The sequence below is a fragment of the Symphalangus syndactylus genome, chromosome 7 (genome assembly GCF_028878055.3).
Source record: "Symphalangus syndactylus isolate Jambi chromosome 7, NHGRI_mSymSyn1-v2.1_pri, whole genome shotgun sequence".
Taxonomy (NCBI): domain Eukaryota; kingdom Metazoa; phylum Chordata; class Mammalia; order Primates; family Hylobatidae; genus Symphalangus; species Symphalangus syndactylus.
The window spans coordinates 32,169,979-32,188,296 of NC_072429.2; the positions used below are offsets into that span (position 1 = coordinate 32,169,979).

An 18,318-nucleotide genomic window follows, 5' to 3' on the forward strand; every position below is an offset into this window, starting at 1 on the left:
TAAGACAATGGAATCATATGAATCACTGAAATGAACTCAAATAGAAAAGAACCTTCTCAAGCTGAAGCAGAGATTATGGATGCAGACTCAGAGGCTATCTGATTGGATGGTTTTCCTTCTTGCTACCTCAACTCATCCACTGTTTGACAGCTTCCTTGACACTTCCAGAATCTCCAGGGTTCCATAGCCCACAGTTTGCAAACCACTGGCCTAGCAGACTCCTGCATGAACCTCCCAAAACAGAGGTTCTCAGCCTGGGTCCACAAATAGAATTCAGGGTATCTCTGAACTTGGAAGGAAAGAATTTTTTTTCTTCTCTTTTCTTTTTCCCAAGACATGGTCTCTCGCTGTTGCCCAGGCTGGAGTGCAGTGGCACGATCTCAGCTCACTGCAGCCTCAACCTCCTGGGCTCAAGTGATTCTCCCACCTCAGCTTCCTGAGCAGCTGGGACTGCAGACATGTGCCACCACACCTGGCTAATTTTTAAATTTTTAGAGATAGAGTTTCCCTATGTTGCTCAGGCTTGTCTCAAACTCTCAGGCTCAAGTGATCCTCCTACCTCAGCCTCCCAAGGTGTTGGAATTACAGGTGTGAGCCACTACACCTAGCCTGTTTTTCAGTTATGAACCATTACAAACCACTGTCTTTATTTTCCCTAACCTGTAACTCAAGTCAGCATTTTGTTTAGTTATAAATGTAGGCAATGACCCACAGTAGTATTGGCAGTTCCTGTGACTGTGTCACCAAAAGAAATCATAGATATTTTAATATCACATTATAGTTGTTGCAGATCTTTCAAAAATACCATTTACGGTTAGTATGGATTTTTTTTTTTTTTTTTTTTTGAGACAGAGTCTCGCTCTGTTGCCCAGGCTGGAGTGCAGTGGTGCGATCTCAGCTCACTGCAACCTCCACCTTCTGGGTTTAAGCAATTCTCCTGTCTCAGCCTCCCAAGTAGCTGGGACTACAGGCACACGCCACCACGCCCGGCTAATTTTTTGTATTTAAGTAGAGACGGGGTTTCACTGTGCTGCCCAGGAAGGTCACAAACTCCTGAGCTCAGGCAATCCACCCGCCTCAGCCTCCCAAAGTGCTGGGATTATAGGAATGAGCCACCGTGCCTGGCCAGTATTACAATTACCATAGTTATATATATATATTTTATATATATATATGTTTTATATATTATATATATGTTTTTATATATATTATATATATGTTTTAGGTATATAATATATATGTTTTAGATACATAATATATATATGTTTTATATATAATATATATATGTTTTTTATATATAATATATGTTTTATATATAATATATAAGTTATATATAAGTTATATATGTTATATATATTAGTTATATATATATTAGTTATGTGTATATATATATATATTTTTTTTTTTTTTTTTGAGAGAGAGAGTCTCACTTTGTCACCCAGGCTGGAGTGCAGTGGCACAATTTCGGCTCACTGCAACCTCTGCCTCCTGGGCTCAAGTGATTCTCATGCCTTAGGCTCCTGTGTAGCCGGGATTACAGGCATGTGCCACCATGTCCGGCTAATTTTTATATTTTTAGTAGAGATGGGGTTTCACCATGTTGGCCAGGCTGGTCTCAAACTCCTGGCCTCATGTGATCCGCCTGCCTCAGCCTCCCAAAGTGCTGGAATTACAGGCGTGAGCCACCACGCCTGGCTACAATAGTTACATCTGCCACTAGACTTCATTTTTAATGTACTAATAAAGAATCACATATTACTATAGCAATTTCTTTTATTTTGATAGTTGTATTTCAGGATGATTGGTTTCCTTTGTCATCCTATGTATTTTATGTATTTAAAAATACCCTGAGAAGGAGCCCATAGGTTTCACAGATTGTCAAGGGATCCATGACATCAATAAGGTTAAAAACCCTTGTCCTAGGACTTCTCTTCCAGAAGAGAGGGAGCTGGGAGCTTGCTGAAGGCTGCCAAAAGAGGGTATGTAGGGCCTAGGATCCCCAGAGGCCCCTCTGCTTCTATGTGCACTCTCTGAGTCTGAGGAAAATGAGACAGGAAACTGGGACAGGAGGAAAGGGACTCTGAGAAGTGGAGCAGAGGCCAATAGGCCAGGCTGGCAGGGCTCAGGCTAGGGGCGCCGAACTGAATTTCTTAGCCCCTACCCCAGCCAGGCATCCCAGGACTCCTAGATCCTAATCTTGCTTCAGTCATTTCCCTTTCCAGCCTCAGTTTTCTTCTCTGAGCTAATACAGTGGGAGCAATCATGGCTTCAAGGTTAAGAGAGACCCTGCTTCTGGATCTGCTTCTGCCTTGTCTTGCCACATGACTTTGGGCAAGTCATCACCCCTTCCCACACCAGCTTTCATACCTGTGTAACAAGGAGATTGGCTGGCTCAAGGATAGCAAATTTCTAATATAGATACTGCCATTCCCCCTTGCCATGACCACAACAGACCTTGTTGAGAGATCTCAGAGTCTGATCGTTCCATGCCCATAGGTAGCTTCCAAGCCTTTTCAACACTCTACTTGTTGACTGGAATTGGCAAATGAAGAGGAGCCTATTTGCTATTACTGTACTAGATGATCTAGCTGGGCACAGTGGCCTATGCCTCTGGTCCCAGCTACCTAGGAGGCTTAGGCAGGAGGATCATTGAGTCCAAGAGTTCTGGGGTATAGCACAATATGCTAATCAGGTGTCTGTACTAAGTCTGGCATCAGTGTGGTGACCTCCCTGGAGTGGGGGGCCACCAGATTGCCTAAGGAGGGGTGAACTGGCCCAGGTTGGAAATGGAGCAGGTCAAAACTCCAGTGCTCCCATGCCGATCAGTAGTGGGATCATGCCTGTGAATCGCCACTGCACTCCAGCCTGGGCAAAATAACAAGACCCCATCTCGAACAAATCAATGAACAAAAAAGAAAAGAGAGAAAGACAAAAGAATAGATGATAAGGCACCACCCACATTTCCATCTCTGATATTCTATGGCTTTAAAGATCTGATCTCAGAAACCCAAGTAAGATACTAGTTAGATGCAGAGACCTGTAAAGGTGGCTATTTCTGCTGGTGAGGTGGCTCATGCCTGTAATCCCAGCAACTCAGGAGGCTGAGGCAAGAGGTTCATATGACAAGAGGAATTTGAGACCAGCCTGGCTAACAAAGTGAGACCCCGTTTCTACAAAAAAAAAATTTTTTGTAAGTTAGCTGGGCATGGTGGCCTACACCTGTAGTCCCAGCTACTAGGGAGGCTGAGGTGGGAGGATTCCTTGAGCCCAGGATTTTGAGACTGCAGTGAGCTAAGAAGGTTCCACTGCACTGCAGCCTGGGTGACAGAGTGAAACACTCTTAAAAAGAAAAAAGAAAACGAAAGGCTATTTCTAACCCATAGGGGTGTGTGTGTGTATGTGTCAGAGAAAGAGAGAACATTCTCAGCTGGGCTACATATTTTCTCTCATGTAGCAAAAATGGGGTCAGAATAGGACACCCAGATGCTGAAATCTCAGTAGAGTTCCTCAGGGTTCAATTAGGTCTCCTGGAACAGATGAGTGGAGGCACGTGGAAGTCAGACTTTTTGATCAAAGTATTGGGAATTGGCATCCTACCAGTACTGATATCACCAGGCCTTACCTGTCCCTAAATGTCCTGTGTCACAAAGAATAGCAGTGAAGTGATGGTGACAGAGAGTGAATAACACCAGTCACTTCTGGTATAATTTACATGGAGTCAGATTAGCTAGGTAGCCAAGATGTGTTGGAGACTTGTGGTTTCTTGCAAAGCAATGCAGAAAGCCACTTAGGAAGTTATTTCAGAGTATGGCTAGCCCAGGTTACAGCAGAAGCCCAGACAGGTGCCATAACTTACCTAATGTCACAGCCGGTTCAAGCCAGCACTAGGACCAGGGCCCAGCTATGTAAGTAAGGAGTAGAGTGCAATGCAGAGGTTGGATAACCACAGGCTTGTGGGGCCAGGTTGGCATCAAAAATGAGAAAGTAGGCTGGGTAGAATAGTGGGAATGGTAGGGACTGTGGCAAACTAGATGTCACATGCCCTGTTTAAAAGCAGCAGCTCAAGTTGGTTGTTGGCATATGAGAATGTGGACATACAGTGCCAGATCTTTCTTCTGGTTTTTAAAGACATGTTAGACTCTAGATTTTTATATTAAATAGTCTCTCTCTCTCTCCTTTTTTTTCTTTTTCTTTTTTTTGGAGACAGGGTCTCATTCTCTTACCCAGGCTGGAGTACAGCAGCTGGATCTTGGCTCTCTGCAACCTCCACCTCCCTGGCTCAAGGAAATCCTCCTGCCTCAGCTCTTGAGTAGCTGGGACTACAGGTGCACACCACGGCGCCCAGCTAATTTTTAAATTTTTTGTAGAGATCGGAGTTTGCCATGTTGCCCAGGTCAGTCTCAAACTCTTGGATACAAGCAAGTTGACTGCCTTAGCCCTGCAAAGTCCTGGGATTACAGGTGTGAGCTGCTGTGCCTGCCCAAATAATCTCATTTTAAAATGTTGCCATCAGCTGGGTGCAGTGGCTCACACCTGTACTCCCAACACTTTGGGAGGCCAAGGCAGGGGGATCACTTGAGGTCAAAAGTTCAAGACCAGACTGGGCAACATGGTGAAACCTCATCTCTACTAAAAATACAAAAATTAGCCAGGTGTGGTGGTGCATGCTTGTAATCCCAGTTACTTGGGAGGCTGGGGCAGGAGGATCACTTGAACCCTGGAGGCGGAGGTTGCAGTGAGCCAAGATGGCACCACTGCACTCCAGCCTGGGTGACAGAGTGATACTCTCTGTCTCAAAACAAAATAAAATGTTGGCATCTAACTTTTTAAACAGTAAAAGGCTGGGCAAGCTGGCTCATGCCTGTAATCCTAGCACTTTGGGAGGCTGAGGCGGGCAGATCACCTGAGGACAGGAATTTGAGACCAGCCCGGCCAACATGGCAAAACCCCATCTCTACTAAAAATACAAAAAAATAGCTGGGCATGGTGGTGGGTGCCTGTAATCCCAGCTGCTAAAGAGGTTGAGGCACAAGAATCGCTTGAACTCGGGAGGCAGAGGGTGCAGTGAGCTGAGATTGCACCATTCCACTCCAACCTGGGCAACAGAGCAAGACTCCATCTCAAAAAAAAAAAACAAAAACCAAAAATAGTAAAACACCACTGTGTAGGCCAAACAAAACACAACCGAGAACTGCAGTCTAGCCTGATTCGTAACTTCTGGTGGAAGGGGTAAGGGCCCCAGGCTCCAGATTTAGACATATGAAGACCTGATTCGGAGTTTTGCCACTGCTTGTCTGAGTAACTTTATTTAAGATTTGTAGCCTCCCTGAGCTTCAATACTCTCACCTGTAAAATGGGAATAGTAAAATGGGCTACTGTGAGGATAAATGAGGTAATGACTTCAAAACATCTGTAAAACTGTTAGCTCATCGTAGGTACACAATAACTATAGCTACTCCACTAAAGTTCCTAATTGGAGGAACTCCCAATCCCTTCTGCTCCCTAGTCCATCCACTTCAAATCTATTTTTCCCCCAAGGTTTAGTCACTCAGTGTCCCTGGAACTCTAACTCAGATACCCAAGGCACTCAAAAAATACTTGCACACACCCCGCATTCACTCTTGGGAGGATTTTGAGATGCCAAGGCTGGTTACCAAGGAAAATGTTTAGGAGCTTTCCCTGGTGTTCAGCAGCAACGTTTCAGTGTTGGTTAAAAGACAGGCTTGGTCGGGCACAGTGGCTCGTGCCTGTAATCCTAGCACTATGAGAAGCCAAGGCAGGCAGATCACCTGAGGTCAGGAGTTCAAGACCAGCCTGACCTACTAAAAATACAAAATGAGCTGAGCGTGGTGGCACATGCCTGTAATCCCAGCTACTCAGGAGGCCGAGGCAGGAGAATCGCTTGAACCCGGGAGGCAGAGGTTGCGGTGAGCCGAGATCAAGCCATTGCACTCCAGCCTGGGCAACGAGTGAAACTGTCTCAAAAAAAAATAATAATAAATAAAAGGAGAGGCTTGCCCCAGAGCAGGGGACTGGCTAACATGACCCTTCAGGGGCCTTAAAATCTTCAACTTTAATTTCTTCTTTTTTTTTTTTTGAGACAGAGTCTCGCTCTGTCGCCCAGGCTGGAGTGCAGTGGCGTGATCTCGGCTCACTGCAACCTCTGCCTCCCGGGTTCAAGTGATTCTCCTGCCTCAGCGTGCCTGCCTCTCCTTACAGGTGCCTGCCACTACGCCCAGCTAAATTTTTTGTATTTTTAGTAGACACGGGGTTTCACCATGTTGGCCAAGCTGGTCCCAAACTCCTGACCTCATGATTCGCCTGCCTCAGGCTCCCAAAGTGCTGGGATTACAGGTGTGAGCCACCACACCCCGCTTCATCTTTAATTTCATTAGCTCCTGTGCACTTGCACACATGCATATACGCGCACAATGCTCACACATATTGTTGCTCAAATACCTGCCTAAGTTCCCTATTCCTAGAAACTGTTTTGGCTTTCACTTTCACTCCACTCCTTCTACCATAGGCTCTACCCGGAGGGAGAGTGCTGCCACAACCCTTGAAAGCAACATTCTCTGAGATTTATTTACTCAGCAGGGAGCTGCAGGAAAGGAGAGAACAGGGTGGCTGAAGCTCAAATGACTGCGCAGAAGGGGCTTTGAAAAGAAAAGTGACTTACACCCAGGGTCATTAGTAGGTCTTACAGTATATATTTGAGCCCCAAATCCTCCACTCCAAAATGCCTGTTCTAACCACTGTATTATCCTGCTGCTTCCAATGGGGCCACATTCCAGGACTGGGTTCCCATCCCAGGAGTCGTTAGAAAATACCATGACTCAGTGAGCTATTTCCCCTTTCTTTTTGTTTATATGATTCTGCATTTCAAAAAGTCCCAGTAAATGGTATTTTTTTAAAGTAAAAGGATTTAAACAAGCAACCACGATTCCATCATAATCAGTAATTCTTTTATCACATTATTATCACACAATGATTGGAGAAAATAATTACTACAGAGGCCACATTTTACAAAACATTCATTACCTTCCCTCACCAATCCCAAAATGTATTTTTAAATCTGAATTTATCTTAAAATCTGTGGAATCTAAGCTTCCATGGAACAGACTTTATTTGGTCATAAGAACAATCCTGGTAGGCAAGCATTGCCTAGATTACAATCCCCATTTTGCAGCTGGGAAAACTGTGTTCAAAGAGGTAAACAATTTGCCTGAGGTCACAGAGCTAGTCAGTGCAGAATCAGAACTGCAGGCCTAGCTCCTGATTTTCAGCACAAGTGGTATCTACCATATATTCCTGGCCTCCAGGCCCTGTGTTCATACCTACCTGTTCCCATCACCCTCCTAGCCACACCCTAACAGAGGGCTGAGGGAGACCTCAGCTCCCCCAACCAGGCTTCCCCAGCCTCAGCCAGCTAGAGGTGGGATAAACTCACCGTGGGGACTCCTGGGAGCAGTCTCTCCACATAGGAAGTTTTTAAGTCCAAAGTGTGTGAGGCAGCACTGCAGAGACCAAAGCTCAGCTTGAGCGTGAAGGCAGGATTTTGCTGGTGTCCTTATAAACCCCATGCAAACTAGATCTAGGAGTTCCCCACCTGGGGACCCCATTCCCTGGAAATTACTCACAAATGCTCTATTTCTCTATTTCAAAAGGTCAAATGAAAATCAAATATCGACTCTAGATAAGATCTCACAGACAGAATAAAACACTACATTGCTTTTGGCTAAACCTGCATCAATTTAGTGGTTTGTTTCTGCTAACCAAAAAACACTAATTGGCCACAATTAACATAGAAGGGGAAAACCAATAAACAAATTATTATGTAACAGGTGCAGCTTGACAGACTTAAATCTTTCAGAACAAGGGGTGTGACAAGGGAAAACAATAAAAGAGGAAAACTGAGAGTGGAATTTGAGCTCTTCATTTTCCCAGATGGGGAATGTGATGTTCAGAGAGCTGGAGTGACTCGCTCAGGGTCACACAGCAGGGCTGGAAGCAGCATCCAAGGTTTCTGCCCCTAGGGAGAAGGATCTTCCCACCACACCCTGCTGTCCTGAGGTTCAAGAAACGCAGAGTGCTAGGACTCACCACAGTTGCTGAAGGGGGCCAGGACAGGGAATGGCAATGGCTTCTCCCTGTCACCTGTGGGCTCCTTCCTCGGGGCAGCTGCCAAGGCCACGCTGTTTTTCCTCCCTGGGAGTCTGCCAGGGCAGCTAGGTGTGGGAGCCTCTTGGAAATCCAGCTCTGGGTGAGGGAAAGGAGGCCTCTTTGACAAAAGCACCCTCCAAAGCATGGAGTGGCCAGGGCCTGGGGTCCTGGAGTGACCAGGCCCTGGAGGCTTTAGGTACATCCAGATCGCACAGCTGCCTCCTGGCTCTGGCCTGGGAGCTCTCCAGGTTGCCAGGCTAGTTTTCCTGCCAGATGCTGGGTGCCTTTAAGAAAGCGACGGCAGCTCATTGGCCGAGCAAGGCTCCCCCACCTCTTTACCTTAGCCGGGAGCACAGCTAGGCTAGAGGCAGAAAGACTCAGGTGAGTAAACAAATGGTGGCAACCCACTGAGTCTCCCCTCCTCCACAGCCCTGGTCCTGGGCTTTCTTCCTCACCTCCCTCTCCACCCTGGAAAACAAGCTGGGGCTAAAGGAAGAGCAAAACACTCTGCAAAGTGCTTAGTGCGGTTCAGACTACACGATCTCACAGTGACCCTGGGGCAGAGTTATTAGTACATCTTCTCTTTTCGGTGGAACAACTGAGTCCTTGGAGGGGTGAAGTGGCTTGTCCAGTTCACGCAGACCTTGCAAGGAAGGTCGACAGAGAGGGATGGTGTGAGGATCCAAACCCGAGTCTCCTGCTTTTGACTTCCCATACAGTGCTGCTGGACCACACCACTTTCCTGTTTGCGAAGCCTTTGGCAAGTCACTCACTGCCTCAGTTTCCACATCTGTAGCATGGTATAGTCATGCTAGTGATCCTCTACTCACTTTAATGAGTGTATAACCTTGGGCTTAAAGCTGAAAGAGACTTTGGAGATTATCTAGCTCATCCAGTCATTTATCAGGCATTCATTATTCAAAAGGCATTATTATTCAGCAGCTATTATGTGTCAGGCTCTGTTTTAGTTCCTAGGGACACATCAATGTGCAAGAAAGTCAAGAACCCTACTTTTATTGAGTTTACATTCTGGAGAGAGGGGATCTAGATATAAACAAGCCAATTAGATAGGTAATAGTTCCACAAAAATGAAATAGGTTGATATGATAAAGTAACGGGGATGGATATTTTCAATGATGTGGTCAGGGAGGCCCTCCCTAGGGAGGTGATATTAAAGCTGAGACATGAATGATGACAAGGAACCAGGCATTGGAAGAGCTGGAGCAAGAGTGTTCCGTGCACAGAGAACCAACCGCAAGTGTAAGGTCCCTGAAGCAGGTACGTTTGGAGAACAGAAAGAAAGCTGCTGTCACTACAATATAGTCCAATCCTTGTACCCCCTCTTAATAGATAAGGAATTTTATCTATTCCTTATCTATTCCTGGAAGGTAATTCAGGAATTCAGAAAGATGATTCAATTACCCAAGATTCCCTCTCGTAAATTCCTCCTTCCTTTCTTTATCCTCATGTAGAAGACAAGGAAACTGAAGCTTGGGCTGACCAGCATACTTGGGTTACCAACCCAACAATCATTCCGGTAGCCTACACTGCTATAATCTCATGCGTCTTCCACTCTGTAGACATATGTAAACTCCCAGACAGCAAGAACTATGATTTTAAGAGTGTACCACACTGCCGGGTGCGGTGGTTCACGCCTGTAATCCCAACACTTTGGGAGGCTGAGGTGGGCGGATCACAAGGTCAGGAGTTCGAGAACAGCCTGACCAACATAGTGAAACACCGTCTCTACTAAAAATAAAAAATAAGCCAGGTGTGGTGGCACATGCCTGTAATCCCAGCTACTCAGGAGGCTGAGGCAGGAGAATTGCTTGAACCCAGGAGGTGGAGGTTGCAGTGAGCCAAGATCACACCACTGCACTCCAACCCAGGCGACAGAGTGAGACTCTGTCTTAAAAAAAAAAAAAAAGTGTACCACACTGAAGAACAAAATCCTGACTGACACTGACAGAATATGTAGTAGTCTTCAAAATTCCAGCAGTAATGCAAACGGCCACACTGTCACATGGGGTCAGCACAGACCCTTCCTGTGGAGTTCCTTTCCACTTTCATTTTCAGAATTTTTTACTCTGATTTTTAAAAAGGGCTGCCTGTTTTCAGTCTCATATTGTTAGTAGTAGCTTTGGTATTATTCTGAGACTGTTGGATATACAGTATGGGATAAAGCAAGGGAGTTTGTTGGTGTTGCTGAGAACCAGGACTTTTGGTGTGGGAGAAAAATACAAATAAAAGATGAAAGGGGTTAAGTAAAAAATGCATAATCCTGTGTTTGTTTTAGAGGTTTCAGCATGATTTTTTTTTTTTTTTTTTTTTTTGAGATGGAGTCTCACTCTGTCGCCCAGGCTGGAGTGCAGTGCCGTGATCTCGGCTCACTGCAACTTCCACCTCCTGGGTTCAAGCGATTCGCCTGCCTCAGCCTCCTGAGTAGCTGGGATTATAGGTGCGCGCCACTATGCCCGGCTAATTTTTTGAATTTTTAGTAGAGACAGGGTTTCACCATGTCGGTCAGGCTGGTCTCGAACTCCTGACCTCATGATCTGCCCACATCGGCCTCCCAAAGTGCTGGGATTACAGGTGTGAGCCACCGTGTCTGGCCTAAATTTTTTTTTTTAAGAGATAGGGTCTCACTATATTGACCAAGCTGGTTTTCAACTCCTGGGCTTAATCCTCCCACCTCGGCCTTCCAAAGTACTGGGATTACAGGCATGAGCCACTGTGCCTGGCCTCTCAGTATGAATTTTTTATTTAGCTGATCTGAAAACAAACTAAGTGAATTCCCTAGCTCTGTTTGCTGTTTTCAGGTCTAGAAACAATGACCGATCCTTTAGTGCAGAGGTCCCCAACTCCCAGGCCACAGACTGGTACCACACAGCCGGAGGTGAGCGGCGGGCAGCCAGCAAAGCCTTGTCTGTATTTACAGTGGCTCCCCATCACTTGCATTATCCCCTGAGTTCCGCCTCCTGTCAGATCAACGGCAGCATTAGATTCTCATAGGAGTCTGAACCCTATTGTGAACTGCATATGGCAGGGATCTAGGTTGTGCACTCCTTATGAGAACCTAATGCCTGATGATCTTGGGGTGGAATTGAGGTGATGATGCTAGCACTGGGGAGCGGCTGCAAATACAGATTAACATTAGCAGAGAGGTTTGATTGCACAGAGACCATAATAAATCAGTTGCTTGCAGACTCATATCAAAACCCTATCAGTGAGTAGCAAGTGACAATTAAGCTGCATCTGGTGGCAGGCTTTAGGTCAGCATCTGACACTTATTTTAGTCCATATGTGGCCCGCTCATTATTTTATTCACTGCTTCCATCTGCGCCTCTTTCCCACACTGCACACTCGCCTTGGTCACAGTTTTGGTGAGCCCACAAGCTAAGCCTAGCCAAAATGAGTAGAAAAAAAAAAAAAAAACTCACTGGAGAGCTTCTTTGAAATGCCGGAAAGACCCAATAATGAGAGAGCAGAAGACTGAGACTGCCACAAAAAGAAAGCTGCACTTAAAAGAAAATACCAAGAGTCCTACTTAAATTATGGGTTCATTGCAACACGTGATTCACATTCTCCAAGCCTGCTTTGTATAATATGTGGTGACTGGCTATCCAATGAAGCCATGAAACCTTCAAAACTGCTTCACCACATGGAGGCCAAGCACCCTGCATCAAAACACAAGCTTTTGGAGTTTTCAAAAGAAAAGAATGTGAACACGAAGAACAGAAGCAATTATTGAAGGCCACCACTTCATCAAATGTGTCTGCACTGAGAGCATCATTCTTAGTGGCCAACTGCATTGCTAAAGCTAAGAAACCTTTACTATTGGTGAAGAGTTGATCCTGCCTGCTGCCAAGGACATTTGTCGTGAACTTTTGGGAGAGGCTGCAGTTCAAAAGGTGGCACATGTTCCTCTTTTGGCTAGCACCACAACTGGACAAATTGATGAACTGGCAGAGGATATTGAGACGCAATTGCTAGAGAGGATTAATGAGTCACCGTGGTATGCAATCCAGGTTGACAAGTCTACCAATGTTGACAACAAGGCAACAATGCTTGTTTTATCCATAGATAAATGCTGAAATGTCACCTGAACTTAACAACATTTTAGGCCGGGCACAGTGGTTCACACCTGTAATCCCAGCACTTTGGGAAGCTGAGGTGGATCTCCGGAGGTCGGGAGTTTGAGACCAGCCTGGCCAACATGGAGAAACCCTGTCTCTATAAATACAAAATGCAAAATTAGCCGGGTGTGGTGGTACATGCCTATAATCCCAGCTACTCAGGAGGCTGAGGCAGGAGAATTGCTTGAACCCAGGAGGTGGAGGTTGTGGTGAGCCGAGATCACCATTGCACTCCAGCCTGGGCAACAAGAATGAAACTCTGTCTCAAAACAACAACAACAACAAACATTTTGCAGAACGTAATTAAAATGATCAGCCACTTTATAGTACATGCCCTTAACTCACATCTGTTTGTGCAGCTCTGTGAGGAAATGGACACAGAGCACACATGTCTTCTCTTATACACAGATGTGAGATGGCTTTCTAAAGGTAGATCACTGGCCAGAGTTTCTGAGTTACAAGATATTTCTTTTAGAAAAACAGTCACCACTGGCAGCATATGTCAGTGACACAGAATGGGTTGCAAAACTTGTGTGACATATTCAACCTGCTCAACGAACTCAATCTGTCACTTCAGGGGACAACGACCACTGTGTTCAAGTTGGCAGATAAAGTGGCTGCATTCAAAGCCAAACTGGAATTACAGGGGCGATGAATGAGCATTGGGATTTCTGAGAGGTTTCAAGCATTAGCAGAGATTTTTGAAAGAGACTGAGCCAGTGCCTTCTTTCTCTCAGCTGGTGCATGATCACCTGTCTCAGCTTTCAAAAGAGTTTGAGCATTACTTCCCAACCACAAAAGACCCCCGAACTTGGAAGAAATGGATCCGCAACCCATTTGTGAATAAGCCAAGTGACTTGACATTGTCCATGCTAGAAGCGGATCAACTGCTTGAGAGGGCAAATGACGGTGGCCTTAAAAGTATGTTTGGGACTTCAAATCTCCATATGTACTGGATTAAAGTCAAGGCGGAATATCCTGAGACTGCCACAAAAGCACTGAAAAGCCTGCTTCCTTCCATTTCCAACAGTGTATCCTTGGGAAGCAGGGTTTTCTGCAGTGTCAGCAACCAAAACAAGATTACGGAGTAGACTGGACATAAGCAACCCACTTTGGGTGTCACTATCTCCCATCACCCCCAAATGGGACTGTCTAGTTGCAGAAAATTGAACATATTACAATATAATAATAATAGAAATAAAGCGCACAATAAATGTAATGTGCTTGAATCATCCTGAAACCATCCCCCCCATCCCGTCTGTGGAAAAATTATCTTCCACAAAACTGGTCCCTGGTGCCAAAAAGATTAGGGACTGCTGCTTTAGCAAATAGTGAGCACTTATAGTGCCCAGACTGTGGTCTCTAAATACTACTTTCCACTAAAAGGAACCAAGGTGTCTTTGAAAAAATAAGTAGCCAATTCCAGCTTTGGGGCAGAAAATGTACAATATGTACTTGGACTATTTTCTAGTGTCACAAATCAATGAAGATAGAGTTGTGTCAAAGAGACTCCCATTGGTCACAGTCAGGACTCCTTGAGCATCAGTAAAGAAAATAACTGCAAGGAGTTGAAAAATATCAAACGGCCGGGCTCAGTGGCTCATGCTTGTAATCCCAGCACTTCGGGAGGCCGAGGCGGGCGGATCACGAGGTCGGGAGATCGAGACCACGGTGAAACCCTGTCTCTACTAAAAATACAAAAAATCAGCCGGGCGTGGTGGCGGGCACCTGTAGTCCCAGCTACTCGGAGAGGCGAGGCAGGAGAATGGCATGAACCCGGAAGGCGGAGCTTGCAGTGAGCCAAGATTGCGCCACTGCACTCCAGCCTGGGTGACAGAGCAAGACTCCGTCTCAAAAAAAAAAATAAATAAAAATAAAAATGAAAAATATCAAACGTATTTAAATCCATGAGTTCTTAATGATATTTTATTTATTTTACATTAAAAAAATTTTTTTTTTAGAGATAGGGTCTGGCTGTATTGCCAAGGCTGTTCTCAAACTCCTGGCCTCCCACCTCAACCTCCCAAAGTGCTGGGATTGCAGGCTCAAGCCACTGCTCCCAGGCCCTACAACTTTTGAGAGCAATTCGGGAATACTCCATGATCCAAAAACTCTATGTCTAGATATATACACAAGAGAAACTCTAGCCATTAAGAGACATACAAAAGCATTTTTTTAAGTTGGAAAAACTGAAAACAACCAAAATGAATAAATTATAGTACTTTTGATTTTGGGACCATAAATGTGGGGGGATGGTATGAAATAGATTTATTTCTTTTTTTCAGTGACAAAGTGTCCGAGGCAAGTATTTACTGGGAAAATGCAGGAGCAAAATTTAAAAATTATCTGGTTTGTCGCAGTTATAAAATCGCCTCTTTTTTTGTTTGTTTACCTTATAGACAAGTCCCTACTTATATAAATTTATTGGCTACTTCTGTTTCTGATTACTTTAGGTTAAGGTTTTTTTTTTTCCTTTTCAACTTTCCAACTTTTATTTTAGGTTCAGGGGATGCGTGTGTGGGTTTGTTATATACGTAAATTGTGAGTCACAGGGGTTTGGTGTACAGATTATTTAATCACCCATATAACAAGCATAGTACGGGATAGGTAGTTTTTCAATCCTCACCCTCCTCCCACCCTCCACTCTCAAGTAAGGCCTCAGTGTCTACTGTTTCCTTCTTTGAGGCCCTATGTACTCAAAGTTTAGCTCCCACTTACAAGTGAGAACATGTGGTTATTTGGTTTTCTGTTTCTGCATTAATTTGCTTAGGATAATGACCTCCAGCTCCATCCATGTTGCTGCAAAGGACATGATTTCATTCTTTTTGTATGGCTGTGTAGTATTCCATGGTGTGTATGTGCCACATTTTATTATTATTATTATTATTATTATTATTATTATTATTTTGAGACAAAGTCTCACTCTGTCTCTCAGGCTGCAGTGCAGTGGCATCATCTTGGCTCACTGCAACCTCCACCTCTCAGGTTCAAGTGATTCTCCTGCCTCAGCCTCCTGAGTAGCTGGGATTATAGGTCCCTGCCACCATGCCCAGCTAATTTTTGATTTTTAGTAGAGATGGGGTTTCACCATGTTGGCCAGGCTGGTCTGGAACTCCTGACCTCAGGTGATCTGCTTACCTCGGCCTCCCAAAGTGCTGGGATTACAGGCGTGAGCCACTGCGCCCAGCCATATGTACCACATTTTCTTTATCCAGTCCACCGTTGGTGGGCATCTAGGTTGACTCCACGTGTTTGCTATTGTGAATAGTGCTGTGATGAACATATGAGTGTATACGTCTTTTTGATAAAATGATTTATTTTGTTTTTGATATATAGTTCTATTTTAAGTTCTTTAAGAAATCCCCAAACTGCTTTCCACAGTGACTGAATTAATTTACATTCCTACCAACAGTGTATAAGCTTTCCCTTTTCTCTGCAACCTCACTAGCACCTGTTATTTTTTTGCCTTTTTTTTTTTTAAAGACTAGTCAAGTGCAGTAGTGACAAGGGGGAAAGAGTAGAACAAGGAGTTTGGCCAGGCGCTGTGGCTCATGGCTGTAATCCCAGCACTTTGGGAGGCCAAGGCGGCCGGATCACCTGAGGTCAGGAGTTCGAGACCAGCCTGACCAACATGGTGAAACCCGGTCTTTATTAAAAAAATACAAACTTCAACCGGTGTGGTGGCAGGCGCCTGTAATCCCAGCTACTCGGGAGGCTGAGGCAGGAGAATCGCTTGAACCTGGGAGGCAGAAGTTGCAGTGAGCTGATACTGCACCACTTGCACTCTAGCCTGGGTGACAGAGCGAGACTCCATCTCAAAATAAATAAATAAATAAATAAAAAGAACAAGGAGTTTGATCTGTAACTGGCTGTGAACAATCAATTGAGATAACTCACTATCTTCAGACTAGCCTATTTTTTAACTTTTTAATAACAGCCATTCTGACTGGTATAAGTTGGTATCTCATTGTGGTTTTGATTTGCATTTCTCTAATTAGTGATGTTGAGCATTTTTTCATATGCTAGTTGGCTGTGTGTATGTTTTCTTTTGAGAAGTGTCTTTTCATGTCCTTTGCCTTTTTTTTTTTTTTGAGACGGAGTCTTGATCTGTCACCCAGGCTGGAGTGCAGTGGCGTAATCTCAGCTCACTGCAACCTCCACCTCCTAGGTTCACATGATTCTCCTGCCTCAGCCTCCCGAGTAGCTGGGATTACAGGTGCATGCCACCAGGCCCAGCTAATTTTTGTATTTTTAGTAGAGACAGGGTTTCTCCATGTTGGCCAGGCTGGTCTCAAACTCCTGACCTCAGGTGATTCACCAGCCTTAGCCTCTCAAAGTGCTAGAATTTTTTTTTTTTTTTTTTTTTTTTTTTTTTTTTTTGAGACAGAGTCTCGCTCTGTCGCCCGGGCTGGAGTGCAGTGGCGCAATCTCGGCTCACTGCAAGCTCCGCCTCCCGGGTTCACGCCATTCTCCTGCCTCAGCCTCCGAGTAGCTGGGACTACAGGCGCCCGCCACCGCGCCCGGCTAATTTTTTGTATTTTTTAGTAGAGGCGGGGTTTCACCGTGGTCTCGATCTCCTGACCTCGTGATCCGCCCGCCTCGGCCTCCCAAAGTGCTGGGATTACAAGCGTGAGCCACCGCGCCCGGCCAAAGTGCTAGAATTACAAGCGTGAGCCACCATGCCCAGCCCTGTCTTTTGTCCATTTTTTAATGGAGTTGTTTTTTGCTTGTTAATTTATTAAGTTCCCTTATAGATTGTGGATAGTAGCCCTTTTTTCGAATGCATAGTTTACAAATAGTTTCTCCAGTGCTGTGCAGAAGCTTTTTTTTTTTTTTTTTTTTTGAGACAGGGTTTCATTCCTGTCAGCCAAGCTGGAGTGCAATGGCACAATCTCAGCTTACTGCAGCCTCTGCCTCCCAGGTTCAAGAAATCCTCATGCCTCAACCTCCCAAGTAGCTGGGATTACAGGCATGAGCCACCACACCTAGCTAATTCTTGTATTTTTAGTAGGGGCCGGGTTTCACAATGTTGGCCAGGCTGATCTCGAACTCCTGACCTCCAGTGGTCCACCCACCTTGGCCTCCCGAAGTGCTGGGATTACAGGCATGAGCCACCACGCCCAGCCTGTTCCCTATTCTTTGACCAGCACTCACCACCTAACACTGTCCCTAGCCCTGTCAATCAAACATATCTGCCAAATGAATAAAATTGCTTAGTCTCACAGTCAACAGACTTAGGATACCCATTTGCACACTCCCATTAACACCACGAACTTTTCCTTCTCAGTGCTTATCGTACCTGTAATTAACCCATTTCTCATTTAGAAAAAAAGTGCAGCTTGTTGCCAGTGTTCATTTCTGGGGGTAAATGGGAAATGGGTTAAATAATTGCACATGGAATCATTTGCTTAATGTGTGCCTCTCTGACAAGACTACCAGCTCCCTGGGGGTATACACTGCCCCTAGTGTTGTTCATTGTTGTATCCCCAGTGCTTGAAATGGTACCTAGCATATAGCTGGCACTCAATCAATGCTTACTGAATGAATATTTATTTATTTAAAAAAAATTTTGGCTGTGCGCGGTGGCTCATGCCTGTAGTCCCAGCACTTTGGCAGGCTGAGGCGGGCGGATCACCTGAGGTCAGGACTTCGAGACCAGCCTGGCCAACATAGTGAAACCCCATTTCTACTAAAAATACAAAAATCAGCTGGGCATGGTGGTGGGTGCCTGTAATCCCAGCTACTCTGGAGGCTGAGGCAGGAGAATCGCTTGAGCCCAGGTCGCAGAGGTTGCAGTGAGCAGAGGTGGTGTCATTGTACTCCAGCCTGGGAGACAGAGCAAGATTCCATCTGAAAATAAACAACAAAAAAATTTTTTTAGAGACAAGGTCTCACTTTGTCTCCCAGGTTGGAGTGCAGTGGTACAATCATAGCTCACTGCAGCCTTGAACTAACTCCTGGGCTCAAGTGAGTCTCCTGCCTCATTCTCCCAAAGTGCTGGGATTAGAGAGGCCCCCAT

At 45.2% G+C, this 18,318-nt stretch overlaps 1 protein-coding gene and 1 long non-coding RNA gene across 3 annotated transcripts in view; one reads left to right on the forward strand and one right to left on the reverse strand.

The window, feature by feature from the left end:
* LARP1 (La ribonucleoprotein 1, translational regulator) overlaps positions 1 to 8,396 on the reverse strand; it is a 108,662-nt gene extending 100,266 nt beyond the window's left edge. For both annotated transcript variants that reach the window (XM_055285511.1, XM_055285509.1), the window contains exon 1: positions 8,104 to 8,396. In XM_055285511.1, the coding sequence (XP_055141486.1) occupies positions 8,104 to 8,365 (262 nt within the window). In that variant the 5' untranslated portion in view covers positions 8,366 to 8,396. The remainder of the gene's footprint in view (positions 1 to 8,103) is intronic.
* LOC134737103 (uncharacterized) overlaps positions 1 to 18,318 on the forward strand; it is a 92,217-nt gene that overhangs the window by 37,938 nt on the left and 35,961 nt on the right. The gene's annotated exons all lie outside the window — the stretch shown is intronic.